At 40.1% G+C, this 15369-nt stretch overlaps 1 protein-coding gene across 1 annotated transcript; it reads right to left on the bottom strand.

The window, feature by feature from the left end:
• Positions 1–2098: 2098 nt before the first annotated feature.
• Il9 (interleukin 9) lies at positions 2099–5098 on the bottom strand. Its single transcript, XM_004836764.2, has 5 exons — positions 4828–5098; positions 4682–4717; positions 4562–4594; positions 3510–3641; positions 2099–2368 (listed from the first exon to the last, which is right to left on the bottom strand). The coding sequence occupies exons 1-5, from the start codon at positions 4939–4941 to the stop codon at positions 2249–2251; spliced, it is 435 nt and encodes a 144-aa protein (XP_004836821.2). The 5' UTR covers positions 4942–5098; the 3' UTR covers positions 2099–2248.
• Positions 5099–15369: the final 10271 nt, after the last annotated feature.

Raw genomic sequence — 15369 nt, 5'->3', positions numbered from 1 at the left:
CACCTATGACTACATGTGGCTTTGGAGGGGACATCTAGACTCAAGCCATAACACACTATTATAGGAGATTCCCAGTAAACATCTTCCATAGAACTTACTCCCACTCCCACCCCATCCTCACTGCCACATAATGTTTCCCACACCTCTGGGAAAGCAGATATGTCACTAGATGAGACTACTGTCAATACATCTTAAGTCTGTGTCCCTATAAAAAATGCATGGTGGCCTTTAGCACTGAAGGAGGACAAAGCTTAAGAAGCAGTCTCCTTTTGAAAGTCCCTTTAGTGTGAAATATAACATGTTTCTCCTTGATTATATGTCTCCAGAAATAACTTAGATCTTTCCATCCCAACTAAGGCTAAAACTATGGTTGGATGTCACCATGGACGCAGAGTTTCTGCACCCAAGTGGATAAGAAAACATTCTCCTGACCTGAGCCCTCTTGTTTAAAATTCCCTCTCCACCGTGCTGTGCATGAGGGGCTTGGCTGCAGGCAGAGGGCAAAACCTGTGCCCACCCTGGTCACCACACAACTCCAGGGACTGAGCTTTTGAGATGATACCTGCTTTGTGGGGCAGGTCACATCTGGACTTCGCTTGGTATTGTAACTGATGAGAACAAAAGCAGAGCTAAGCCCTTTGGGGGACTCTGGCTCTGGCACCTTTGAACTTTCTGTTTCACTGTGATGAGAAGTAGCTGAGGTGAGCTGGTATGGCTAGTCCTTCAGGGAAAGGAGGCATTTTACCTTCTGGGAGAACCTCAGAAAATTAATTCTCCCCCTCAGTTGACTTTATCCTTTAAAAGCCTCTATGTTCTGGGGCTTGTGGTGTAGCTCATTGGTAGAGCACTTGCTTGGGATGTACAAGGCCCTCAGTTTGATCCCACGCACTGCAACAATGAAAAATGAAAATAAATGAATAATAAAAGGCTCTGAGTTCTTCCCAAGTCTCCAGGTCTGCAGGCTGTGGGAGACAGGGCCATTCTGATTGTCAGACCACCCTGATTCAGCCTTAACTCTGGCTCCACCCACCAGTCACATGGGGGCCTGGAGGCCACACAGGAGGGCTGGCAGTGGGCCCCTCCCAGGTGGCCAGGTGATGTGGGCCCCAGCCTAGACCTGCCCACAGGTGCTGGAAAGCCACCACAGTGTGCCCCAGGTCCTGTCTCTTTCCCAGGCGTGCACAATCCCAATGCAGGCACAAGTTACCACTGTGTTCTTACATCCCAAAATTTTTCATCTCTTCAGACCACATTCACTCGGCACCTGCCCTGTGCCAGCTCAGCACAGGCACCTAGGTCCTAGAAGTGAACAAAATAGTTCTCTGCCCTCAGGGAGCCGGCAGGTGAGCAGGGAGAATCAGATAATAAACAACAAACAGGATGGACCAGAGGTGGACTGTTGGAAGACAGTGAGCATAGTGGAACAGAGGCCAGGGTGGGGACCAGGCTTGGGGCAGGTGGAGTATTAAGATGAGATCGATTGGTATACCCATGCAATTCCAGCCACAGACCTGGTTCAAGAATCCCTTAGAACTTACCCCATTAGACCCTGTTCCCCAGCCAGGCCTTGTGCTGGTGTGTGGTATGTGCTCACTGATGGCCTTTCAGGTAAATAGACCATATTGATCCCAGGGTTTCTCTGCTTCTTGCTCTGCCCTCAAAGGTCTGTCCCCAGACACTTTGTCAGTTCAGCTTCAAGCTCTTTGCTATCTTGTACATGACCATGCCCATACTCTTGAGTAGTCTCTGAGCTTCTGGGTTTACTAAATGGTTGTCTTCTCCTATTTCAGGTGCATGGTTGGTTTCTCAGGAATGAAGCCCCTAGACCCTCATGTCCCCCTCAGGTATGCCCTCAGCCTCCCCTACTGATGACCTTCAGACTGTCCCCTGATAAGCACTTTATAACTGCACCCCAGTAGTTCCAACCACAGCTTAAAAGCCTCTGAGTCATTGCTCAGGACCATGAGTCATTTTATTATGGGGTCTCTGACCCATTCTACCCTTGACAATTTTGTAGCTTTCTTTGTTCTGAGCATCAAGGAATGAGTATGCCATGAATAAGCACTCAGAGACCAGCTTGCATTCTTTTCTCCCCGTATATATTTATTCCAAAATAAAGATATAAAATCTTAAACAAATGATCACAAGCGATTTTGATTTACGGTAGCTTACTTGATTTTTTTAATTGCAACAACTTAAAGGGAAGGCTTTTTAAAACTCCATAAATAGAATAAATAATATGTCCTGTTCATGCTCGAGCTCTCATCCCTTTCATCGTTTCTCTCTGGAAAAGTTCCAGGAGATTCCTCAGAAATGTCACCGTGTTGCCTGCTGTGGTTTGGTTGCAAGGCTGTTCACAAGAAAAAGACTGTGGAGATAAAAGTTGACAAGGACAGAGTGACTAAAGCAATATGGAATGAAGCAGTCCCAGCAAGAACCCTGCTTTGAGCCTGGGAGGGCAGGGATAGGCAGGAGGGAGCAAATAGGTGAGGGTGGGTGGGGGCGAGCTAGGTAGCATTTTGCAAAAACAATGTAGGATTTAGGTGGTTGGCTTGGGGCTAGGACTTTAGGAGTCTGTTCACATGCACCTGTCAAGTAGCCCTGAATCTCCCCAGTAGAAGAAACCTTTACTTGGGACAGTTTGAGGCCTCTAATGTATCATTATCCTTTTTGGTTGTCCTTTTAAGGTCATTTTATATCACAATGGTTGAGAGTGGAAGTTTAGGGTCACATAAATCCAAATTCAAATCTCAATCATGCCATTTATTAAATATGTACCCTCAGGCAAATTAACCTCCCTGAGCTTTAGCTTTCTTCTCTCTTATGTGAAGGTGAGGACTCTTAATAACTGTCCCTAAGGCAACAACTCAGTAAAACAGGATATATTAAGCACTTAGTCTAGATGCTGTTGATGGTAGGAAGAATACAATTAAATAATCAGCACAGGGCTGCAGTGTAGTTCTGCAGATGCTAATGCAAAGGTAATCGAGGAGGTCATCAGCCCCAACCCCACCTCGAGGAGGTATGCTCAAGAAGATGGGGATTTAGGCAAGTGGCAAACATCCACCTTGGCCTGCATGCATTTTACTTTAATAATCTAGTCAGCCAATTAGGGGAAAACAATCTTTAACATAGCAGCCACCACATCCATTTGGTTAGCAGACTGAATCTTTAGGATAACTTAATATCATGTGGGCTACAGTTCTGATTCTCCAGATTGTAGCTTCTAGTTATAATCATGATGGATTCTTTCATTATTCAGGAAGCAGAGAGAAGAAAATGGCTACACTGGTGCTAGCATTATTTTTTTAACTAGGGGGAACAATGGACTATCTGGGATAGATGTTACTTTGAGTCTATTGTTTCTGATTACATTTCTTAGGTGTCCCTTTATCAACTTTGAAATACCAATTCCAACTTTATCATCATTCCCTATTAATCAGAGTTGACATCTAGCATTCACATAAAAATCACCTAGTAGAACATTTCATATATAAACCCAAACTCACTGGACACTTGTTGTTCTTTAGGACTTCAACTGTTCTTTTCACCTGATTGAAAGTCAACGAGAATTTTGTTTTCTGTGTGATGTTGGTCATCTGTGACAGCCCCTCCTGGAAACATGGCATAGTGCAGTTGTCCTGGTAAAGAACAAGAATTTATGAAAAGAAACACTCTCACTACAGCTCCAAGAAGGACGCACAAAGATAATGATCCTAGACCCTATTTTAATTTGACCAATGTAACCCAAAGTTGCACTATTTTTTTCAAGGTCCCTTGCCAGTCGAGGAAATGATCTTCAGTATTTTAAGACTTTGTCACTTTTCCACACTGACATTCCCAGGAGATTTCCAGCATGTTCCATCTAGGAAACATGGGGCCTGTAGGCTGAGGCAAATAGGCAGGTCACATCTGCTTTCCCCAGTGCCCTCTCCCCAAGTCTTAACAGGAGTAAGTTTGGAAGAGTGGAAAGAGGAAGTCCTTTACAGCCATCAATGGGATGTGCCCTTGGGCGTGGAGAGCTTATCAGCAGTTAAACTACTGCACTGTGGACCAAGGGGGTAGGGCTCCTCCTCACCTCTCCTCACCTCTCTAACTGATGGACCACAAAGGTATAGTATTGACCTTAACTAGGGTGGGAAATTCAATTCAGGTGCCCCAGCCCTGGTAACCAGGAGTGTATGTGGTGGGGCGGGGGGACAAAAACATTCCTTTTTCCTCCCTCTGCAAGAGTGGGGAGTTTCCCTTTTGTAATCCCTTTCATGACGCACACACTGTATTCCCTCAGGGTATAGTTCAAATGATGCCACAGCATCACTGTGCACGTGACCATTTATCTAAAAGGACGTCACAATTTTTTGAAATGTTGAAAAGCATTCAAACTTCTCAAATGCCATAAAACTATCTTAATACAGAGAGATGTAGATAGCATAGAATTTCAAGATCTATAACAATTACAAATAAGTAACAATTTCTCACTTAAAATATCACTGCTACTCATTTTTAGTTAAAAAGCTTAACAAAAAATAAGATCACGGTTATCATCTTTTACTATACTTACAGAAGGGATAGGCAAGCACAAGCAACTGGTCACCTGCAAAAAGAGAAATTTCAGAGTAAATATTCACTATATAAAAAGCAAAATTAGTTTGGAAAGTTCTTAAATAAAGCAGTCACTCACGTTGGCACTGCAGCTGCATGTGGACAGCGGATCTTTCTAGAGTAGGGAGAGGGATAAAGCACGCATGAGTAGCGTACAGATAGAGTTCACTGCCACGGTCAGCTGCTGTCTTTCCTGCCCTCACTCCTGGCAGCCCCATAGCCTACCTGCAGATTGCTGATGAGGTAGTTGATGTACCTGATTCCTGAGGAAGTGGAGCACCTCTGGCCTGCAACGGAGCAGAAGATCAAGGCAGAGGTGAGGACTGTGACCAGAAGCATCTTGACAGAGAAATGGAACTCACTTGGCTTGCAGACACCTTCCAAACCTGTTGCATTTAAAGCCCCTTTCAAACAGGGAAAAACCCTGTCATCAAACTGATACCAAGGCCCACTTTTTCTCTGTAAGTTGGGGCCACTTGATATTGAAAAAAACAAAACAAAAAAAACACACTGAGTCACTTGACAAAGATGATATTGTGCCAGGAAGTATTATTCCTCAGAACATGCTTCTCACTAAGTTGAGTTTTGAAATGCTGAAGGAAAAGTTAAAGATCTAAAAACCATAGGTTTTTAAGGCAAAGATTCTGAGAGTTACAATACTTTCCATGAAAGCCCAGGTCTGTGTTTTCCCTCTTTACATTATTGGAAATGCTGATATAATAGCCACTTATGGGTGTGGTAGTGAAAAGCAGTGGGGAAGGGGAACAAGTGAGGGGTAGGATGAATGGTGTGGAAGGACAGTTCTTCTGTCTTTTAGGGTTTTGTTTAAGGGATTACAGTTTCAGTCTTGCTATATTTTATTCCCAAATCTTCATAATGTCTTTCATGTGAAGGAGCAAACTCTCCACCTCTAGCAAATATGACTGAGAAAAATTCTGTACAAGAATATGAAAGAAGAAATTTACAATTTTAAGCACAAGAATTCTACAGCTGTGTCTCTTAAAAATTGGCCTGGAACCTTCCTTTGTATCTGATTATTGCAATGGTTGTTGTTGTTGTTGTTGTTTTGAGACAGGATTCACTATAGAGTCCAGGCTGGGCCATTTCTTAGTACATTGGCACACTTTACATAGCACTGCATAACATCAGGTCAAACCAAACCAAACTAAACCAACTCAGTACTTAAATGGCATCATGGCTAATTTTTGTGTGTGTGTGGTACTGGGCATTGAGCTACATCGTGTTAGGAAAAAGGAGGAAGAAACAAAGGTACAAGCTCAAAGGGACAGGTTTATTTAAGAACAAACCCGAGAAGGACTGCCCTGGCACTTAGAGCAGACCAGTAACTCTCATACAGGCTATCATGTCTTTTATAGGGTTATAAGCATGAAAGGGGGCTGTGAAAGGAAAAGGACAAAATGGAACTTTCAAGGGGGAGAGTTCAGTGAAAAGGAGTTGTGGGTACCTGCCAGGAACAAAGCTTGAGAAAGTACAGGCAGTGGTGGTTGCCTGTCAGGAGCAGGGCTGTAGACGGATGGGAGTGATGGGTGTAGCTGTGCTTACTGGGCCTTATTAACCCATGATTGTACATCTTTTGTAGGCATAAAAGCATGGCGGGATGGAATGGGGCTAAAGTGGTCTCTGGTCAGCCTAGGATGGTGACAGTTGGACTCCTTCACATGCCATCTCTTTTTAAATTTTTTATTTTGAGATAGGGTCTTGCTAAGTTGCCCAGGCTGTGATCCTCCTGCTTGGCCTTCTAGAGTGCTGGGATTACCACATCCACTCATAGCTAACATTTATTGAGCATTTACTACTTACTAGTCACAATTCTATCCACTTTATGTAAATTAAGCCATACAATACACACAGCCAAGCGAGACAGGTACTAATTTGCCAACCTCATTTTCTACCTTCTAAAACATCTACATCTTAGCTTCCAGGCCCTTTAATGTGGCTGAGTTTATCACTCTGATCTGGAAAGCAGTCTCACTGTAGCTCTAAAAGGTAAATACTATTAACTACTCTTGTTATTTTATAGAAAGAGAAAACTGACGTGTAGAGAAGCAAGTAATTTGCTTGAAGTCACTCAACCAGGAAGCAGCAGAATCTGTCTCCCAAGCATAGCTCTAAACCCTCCCACTCTGCTACTTGACTGCCTGCCTTTTGTCTGCCTCTCCCACCAGGACATGCACTCCAACGGCTTTAGGCTCTACTTCATCCCTGTATTCTCAGCACTTAGAAAGGTGCCTAAGGAATCATAGATTCTCACAAAATGCTTATTGAGTTAAAACATTAATTGGAAACATAGTTCTTGAAACAGAAAAGTGCACATAAACTGGAATTTTCTAAGGTTTGAAAACTAGTTTCCAGGGTGCATAATTGGAGGTAAGTGCAGGTAAAGAAAGCATATCTTCTATAGAATAGACTAAAAGGTTGAGTGATAGCTTGACTTAGCACTTTGAGTTATGGTAGCCAACAGGGAGAAACTTGTAAGATTTTCTCACCAGAGATTGTTTTTTTCATTGTATATTATTTTTAGAAGTGATGACAAGTGGTCATTTGTTATACCATCCAGGATCTGCTGCTTTTGCTTTCCGAAAGAACCCTGGTCAGCTCAATGTTAAAATGTACCCAAACAGCTGCTTTTTTTAGCACATTTTCCTGCTACAGGTAGCCATGTGACTTTTTAATCAATGCAACCTGTTTCCTTTCTCCCCAGCCCAAGTCCCAGCCAGACCAGCTGGCCTTTGGTCACCCTACACCCTCCTATTCCCAAGAGTTGGTGCAGGAAAAGGCAATCCGTAAGCATAGGTGCTCTTTGGGCAAGTAACTCAGCCTTTTTAAGCACTGGTATGCACTAACTCTTCCCACACCAAGAAAGGAGTCTGGGGCCATCTCAGAGAAGGTTAGGAGTACTCAAGGATGAACCGCCTGGCCATTTGGATGTGTGGTCTTGTCTGGTCCAAATTCCTCAGGCTCTGATCTCTGCCTTGCCTTCTTTTTCCAGTGTTCAGACTTTTGTACTTGCTAAGCTCCACCCCTTAAGGCTCCCATACATGGCCTCTTCCCATCCCCCAGGCCTTCCCTGAAAACAGTAGTCATTGCAGTATGCATGTATCTCTTTCTCTCTTTTAAACTAACACATAATAATTGTACATATTTGTGGGGTACACTATGATATATCCATATGCCTACAATGTATACTGATCAAATCAGGGTAATTAATATTTCCATTTTCTTATCATCTCATATGTTGCGGTGAACTATTTTCTCCCTGCTGTGCTGTGATCATTAGAATTTATTTTATTTATCTTACTGTGTTTTGGTACCTATTATCCAGCTTCTCTGTATCCCTCCTTCTCTCTAACCTTCCTAACATCTAGTAATTACTACTCTACTCTCCTCTACTTTTTTTTCTCTCTTCTACTTTAAGAACAACTTTTTTTAGCTTCTACATATGAGAGAGGACATATTTACTTGTCTTACTGTGTGTGGCTAATTTCATTTAATATCTTCCAATTTCACCCATTTTGTCACAAATGAAAAGATTTCATTTTGTTTTATGGCTGAATAATATTCCATTACACACACAAATCATTTTTTATCCATTGATGGATAAGTAGGTTGATTTGATAACTTAGCTATTGTGAATAATGTTGCAGTACATATGGATATGCAGGTATTCCTTAGGAATGCTGGCTGTATTTCCATGGGATATATATGCAGAAGTGGGATTATTTGATCATATTGTGGATCCTATTTGTAATTTTTTCCAGGAACCTCCATGCTCTTCTCCATGTTGGCTGTGCTAATTTACATTCCACCATCAGTGTATGAATTCTCTGCTCTGCTCTTGCCAGCATTTGTTATTTTTTCACTTTTTTGATAATAGCCATTTTGAAAAGAATGAGATAATATCAAGAAAAGAAATAAAAGATATACACATAGGAAAGAAGAAAGTCAAATCATCCGTCTTTGGAAATAACATGATTCTCTATATAGAAAAACCTAAAGACTCCATCAAAACTGATAAATAAGTAAGGTAAAGATACAGGATACAAAAGCAACATATAAAAATCAGTCGCATTTTTATAGTGAACGTGCTGATAAAATATCATGAAAGCAACCCCATTCAAAATATCAACTACTCACTAGGCTAAGACAGGAGGACTGCTCAAGCCCAGGAGCTCGAGCTCAGTCTGAACAATATAGTGAGATCTCACCTTAAAACCAAACCAAACCAAAGTAAGAATAAATTTAACCAAGGAAGTAATAACCTTTATGATAAAACTTTCAAAATGCTGATGAAAGAAATAGAAGAAGACACACACACACACACAAATAAAAACACACACACAAAAGAAAAAAAAGAAAGGAAAAGAGAAGAAAAGAAAAGAAAGACCTCCCATGTTTATGCATTGGGAGAATTAAGATTAATATTGTTAAAATGTTCATAATATCTAAAGCAGTTTTCCAATTCAATTTCTATCAAAATACAAATGGCATTCTTCACAGAAATGGGAAAGACAATCATAAATTCATATGCTTGTCACTCTTTCAGTTTCTTTTAGTGTGCATTTCTCTTCGAAGAATTGAGTTCCCTGGAAGTCAATACTATGACTCTTGTCCATCACTGTATTCACAGAGCTTGGCCTACATTAAGTGTTTGGGAATTACTGGTGAAATGAATAAGTCACAAATTTAATTTAGAAAAGCTTATTAAACTTATAGTAGATAATTAACAAACCAAAAGCAGATATAACATTTTAAAAGCTTGAACATGGAAAGCATTTGGAGAGTGATGAAGCAGTGACCAGAGTAAAGCTCCTGCTCTGTAGTCCCTGGCACTAGTGCAGGGCCACAAAATTGCTGCAATGCCTTTGGACCTCTCCTCCCTTTTGACAGCACAGAGCTGCATATGCAAGGCATGTGTGAGGTGGGACTCCCATTCTGTAGAGGCTGAAACAGAAAAAGGGAGATGGGTTAGGTTACTGATTCTTTCCCATTTCCCCACCCACTCAGTTATGAAAAAGCAAAAAAAAAAAAAAAAAAAAAGACTAAGAGTGGCGCTGAAGTTCATAACACCATAAAACAGCAGATGTTTATCTAGACAGTCAACAACTTTTGAGGTTTAGCTTCTAGGATTTTTCTAGTATCAAAACGCAAGTATGCAAATGATCCCCTACAGTGGAAATATACCCAGCTGAGAAATTACTAACCCATTTTAAGTATCAAGAAGACTGGAGAGTGGAAAGCACACCAAGATTTAACACAAATAACATATTTCACAATAAATGACAAAAGACAATAATCGACCATTTATTTTGTTCTAAAGATAAAGTTGGGCTTTTTAAATTTTGTGATAAAAGCTCATATGTCATGTTTTTTTTCCTGTAGGAATATACTATAATGGTTATTTGTTCTAGGAAGCCGCAGCAGAAAATGAGCCCCACCCCACTCCCAAAAGGCACTAAATTTAAGTAAAACTCATTGTGCATGTTACTCTAAACAAGGAAAAGATAACTAGCTGTAAGAATGCCCAAGCACTAATTTCTTAGTCAAATAGTTTTCTTCTAGATCAATAATTCTCAATCAAGTGCGATGGGATAACTAGATGTATTTCCTCCCAAAGGAGGGTGAATTTTAACTGGACACCCTGGACCTGTCTTCGAAGTGAAATATCTCTATCTCCCTGCAGGGCCACTGCTCCCAGTTTGGCTGCCACACAGTTTTTCCAAGCTATAAGACCTACTCACTCTTCACTACCAGTTCAGTCCAGGCTATCCTTGTAAATGGCATGTTTACATCCTCCCATCGTCATAGTTCATCACTACTAGAAACTTGTCCCTGTATTCCTCAGATATTCTGGGGAGTATTCCCCTTTTGCTATGGCCAATTCATTGTTGCCTATCTAATTCAGGAAAGATGAGAACTCCTCTCCTGGATCACAGTGAAGAAGGTGTTAGAATTTGTTAAGTATTACTATACACAAGGTAGCATGTTAAGTATTTTATATACCATCTCATTTGACCTTTTCAACAGTACTGGAAATATATGTGGAAGTTGAAGCTCAGAGACACTAAGTGAGTTGTCCCATGCATAAACCTGGCAACTTGAACAGGATTTACCTAAACCCAGAACTTGTGTTCTACTCTGCAATGTCACATATCCATATTCATTTCTATTGACCCATATTGTACAATCTGTCTTCCAAGTCTACTTACCATAATCAGAGAGTCAATTTATGACTTTGGAGGTAGATTCCAGAGAGATTATATGAGTGTCCTAGGGTTACCATAACAAAGACCACAAACAGGGTGACCTAAAGCAACAGAAAGTTTCCTCTCACAATTCTAGAGACAAAAAGTCCAAAATCAAGGTGCTGGCATTTTGGGAAGCAGCCTGACCCCTACAGAAGTAGTTGTTGGGATGAAGTAGAAAATAAGTCTGGAAGATCAAAAGGCAAAGAGTAGGGCTGGGGATCTAGCTCAGTGGTTCAGGTGCCTGCCTCGCAAGTTCAAGGTCCTGAGTTCGATCCCTGGTACCAAAAAAAAAAAAAAAGGCAAAGAGTAGAGCAGAAACCCCAATTAACACTGGCTGAAGCAAAGAAGAAATTTCCCCTTCTTGAAAAATACTAATTCTATGTCTAGAGTGGGCCTCAAGGTAGTTAAAAGAGGACAGATTCCCTCTATTTCCCATGGGTTGACTTCACCTTACTTTGTCGCTACCAGATGATCATCTCAGTTCCAGTTCTCACATCCAGACATGATAATGTAAGTTCTAGACTTGAGTTGATAGTCAAGGAATTTCAGTGCAATCATTTTCAATCCATATTGCCAAACTGCCCTTTGGGAAGATCCAGAAGATAATTTACAATTTATAATAATCCCATCAATTGAGTTAAGAATGCCTCCATCTAAGATTCCTGCCAGTAATGTATATTGATTTTTTATTAAATTTAGCCAATGTGTCTGCACATGTATTATGCTAATATGTATTTGTTGAATCCATAGATTAATGAGTTATTATTCTTTTGTCTTTCTTCACTTGTAAATTACCTGGTTATGGCCAAATTTCTGTTGATATGTTTATCTTTTTTGCCTACTAATTTTTGAGAGTTCCTTGCATATCTTTTTGTTGTTGTTGTTGTTACAGGGATTGAACTCAGGGTCTTGCACTTGCAAGGCAGGTGGCGGCACCACTGAGCTAAATCCTCAGCCCATATATCTTTGTTTTTCAAATATATAGTATTTTTTTTACAATATAAAAAGAATCTAATTATTTTTCTTTTATGTTTGGTCAATATCATTATTGTCTAAATAACTCTTTTCCCTATTTATTCGAAACACCACCTTATTGAGTACTAAATTTTCAGTTTTGGTTAGGTATATTTCTGGAAGCTACCAGAGCTGGCTCCAATGAGCTATTTGTACTGGTAGCATAGTATTTGCACCATGGTCTTGTCACTGTACCTTTCTTTATTCCTTAATATGGTAGAGAACGTCTGACTCTCATTACTTGTCATTTTAAAGAGCATTTTAGATAGTTACAAACATTAATTGCTCTAGATAACCTGTAATGGGCAAGATCCTTCAAAAGAAATCCTACTGAGACTGTTCAATGTAAAGTGAATTTGGGAAAAAATGATACCCTTAGAATATTGACTCCCTCTATCTAGGAAGGTGAGATGTCTCTAGATATTCAAGTTTTTTTTAATTTCTCCAATTCAATTTTATAATTCTGTTTCTTTCACACGAGTTCTGTACATTTTTTGTGAATTTTATTCCTAAATTTACCTGTTCATTCAAAAATATTTACTGAGAACTTATATCCTGACATTGTTTTAGGCTCTTGGGATAAAGTAGTGAATGAAACAAAGTTCCTGGTCTTATAAATGCACATTCTAGAAAGAGGAGAAAGATGAAGAATACGTACATACATTGGTATGATGACAAGTGGTGAAAAGTGCCATGAAAAACAAGTCAATGATGTGACAGTGTGTGGTAGAAGGCAGGATCTAGGTGCTTTGGGTGGCCTGTGAAGACCTCTGTGATATGGTGATTTGACCAGAGGTCCAAATAAAGCAATGGAGTAAGTTGGGCAGATATCTGGAGAAAGAACATTTCACACAGAGGAAATGAGAAGACAAAGTCCATGAGGCTACAGTGTGCCTACCATGCAGGAGGAACAGTAAGGAAGCTCCTGTAGTACAGCAGAATGAAAAGGATGGAAATAGTTATGGTTAGCAAGGGAGCAAAAACCCAAATCATACAAAGCCTTATAGGCAGTGAGGACTTAAGATTTCACTCTAAGTAAAATGGAGGGCTTCAAGCAGAGAGATGACATGATCTGACTTATATTTTAGAGTATTCTGGCTGCTGTGTGGAGAATACCGGGGACAAGAGACATGAGGATGGAAGACTTGATCATTTTTTTCAGTTAGGAGACCAGCAAAAATGCCACTGAAACACTTCATGTAAGGGATGATGGGGGCTTGGACCAAGGCAGTATCAACAGAGGTAGAATGTAATTCTCAGTCTGGATATGTTTTAAAAGAAGAACCAAAAAGATGTACTGTTGGGTTGGATAAATGATGTGAAAGAAAGAGAGGAGTCCAAATTGCTCAGAGGTCTTTGACCCAGGCAGCTGACAGAATGCATTAACTGGATAAGGAATACTGCTGGTACTAAGATGGAGAAGCTGTGGTGGGGTGAATTTACTTTGAAATCTTCAGTTTAAGATACCTTAGCAAGCATTGAGGCTCCATGATAAGTAGATAGTTGGACATTAAAGTGTAAAGAAAAGAGTGATGTTTTCTATTTCAATAACTATTGTATGTAGGGTATATATTTTCTGTTTATTGCTGATATATAAATATAATAGTTTTGCTGTGTAACAAATATCCGCAACATTATAACCATATAGCAATATTCATTAGCTTTACATACATTGCTCAAGCTCAGCTGGGTTTCATGAGACATCGCTACTGAATTTAGCTGGGCTCCCTTACACATGATGGGTTTATCTAATTCAGGCCTGACTGAAGCCCTTTGCTCTCATATACCCTGGACTGATAGGATAATGAGATATATTTTTTTAATGTAATGGGCAAAATATATGAGCAAACTCTATGTTTAGTCTTACCTAGGTCCTCTGTTTGCAATACATCTGCCAATATCCCAATACAACAAGTTATATGACTGACCAATGACCAAAGCAGGTCACCTTACCCCCTGTTCAGAACCTGAACAATAATATGGCAAAGAACATGGATATAGGGAAGAGCAAGGAGTTAGGTCCAATGATACAATCAACCCAGAAAAATTATGACTGTTTCTATCTTCATTGAACACTCACCAACTACTGAACCCTCTTATTGTAATAATTTTCAACTGATTCTTTGGGGGTTTCCCTGTAAGTAGATATTTTCATTTGCAAATAAGTGTTCTCTAGTCAAAGGGTCAGCAAACTTCTTAACTGGCCAGGTAACAAGCATTTCAGACTTTGTGGGACATGTCAGCTAGGTCAAAACTATTTAACTCTTGTAGCAGGAGGGCAGCCATAGGCAACACACGAATCAGTGTGGCTTTGATCTAATAAAACTTTACTTACAAAAACAGCCTGTTCTTGGGGCACAGTTTTCCCATGAATTGATCAGAGTACTGCTGCTATAATCAATTTCTTTAGAAAACTGTTTAATTTCTTTCTTTCTTTGTGTGTTTGTTTGGTTTTGGTTTTTAGAGACAGGGTCTCACTTTTTAGTTCACGCTGGCCTTAAATGACTATGTAGCCCAGGGTGGCCTCAAACTCATGTCAACTCTCCTGTCTTAGACTTACAAGTGCTGAGACTATAGGCATGTACCACCTCCCTTGGCATGCATTTATTTACTTGTTTATTTATTTATTTATTTTCTTATTTGATAGAACTAAAAAATGTAATTATGGCAATAACACTGTTGGTATATTCTTCACTTTATTGGAAATATTGTTAATGTTTTCCACTTAAATGTCATGTTTGTTATTAATGATAGGGAATATATATTTTGAATTTCTAGATCAATGAGTATTATGGCTTGTATCTAGATGTCTGCCTAAAGCCTCATAGGTAGGGCTGCTTGGAGGTGGCTGAATCTAGGGTGTGTGTTGCTGGAATCAAGGATGTGATGGGGGTATTGATTTATGGTGCAATGCTAGGATTAAGGCTGCCCCACCCTGGGTGTGAGTGCTACCTCTCCTAAAGGTGGGTAGCCCATATAAGATACAAGGACAGAAAGAGAGTTATTGCTTATTGCTTGTCGCTTGCTGTCTTCTGCCTTCTGCCTGTGATGAACTGTTTCTCCTCTGTGAAACTCCTCTGCCATGCCACCCTGCCTTTGAGCCAGCCAACTATGAACTGAAACCTCTGCAAACTTGAGCCAAATGAACCTGTCCTCCTTTAACTTTAGGTGCTAGGTATTTTGTCTCAGCAACAAGAGAAAAAGTAACTAAAACACTGTTATTATTAGAATAATAATAATAAATGCTGTCAAATATCTTTTAAATTCCTATCATGATCATGAGTTCTATGTTTCAACTATTTCATGTGATAAATTATTTTAATAGAGTCTCAAACATTGAGCTATCGTCACATTCCTGGAATGAGTTGTATTTGGTCATATTATATTGCTATTTCAATGTGCTACTGGATTCAATTTGCTCTTCCTTTATTTTAAATTGTTTAAAAATCTGTGATGCCCACCAGGAGGTCTTCTTAGGTTTAAAGGT

Source organism: Heterocephalus glaber, unplaced genomic scaffold, assembly GCF_053883595.1.
Source record: "Heterocephalus glaber isolate CG9 unplaced genomic scaffold, H.glaber_assembly_v1.0 deba00001606, whole genome shotgun sequence".
NCBI lineage: Eukaryota > Metazoa > Chordata > Mammalia > Rodentia > Bathyergidae > Heterocephalus > Heterocephalus glaber.
This window is presented reverse-complemented; position numbering and strand designations above follow the sequence as displayed.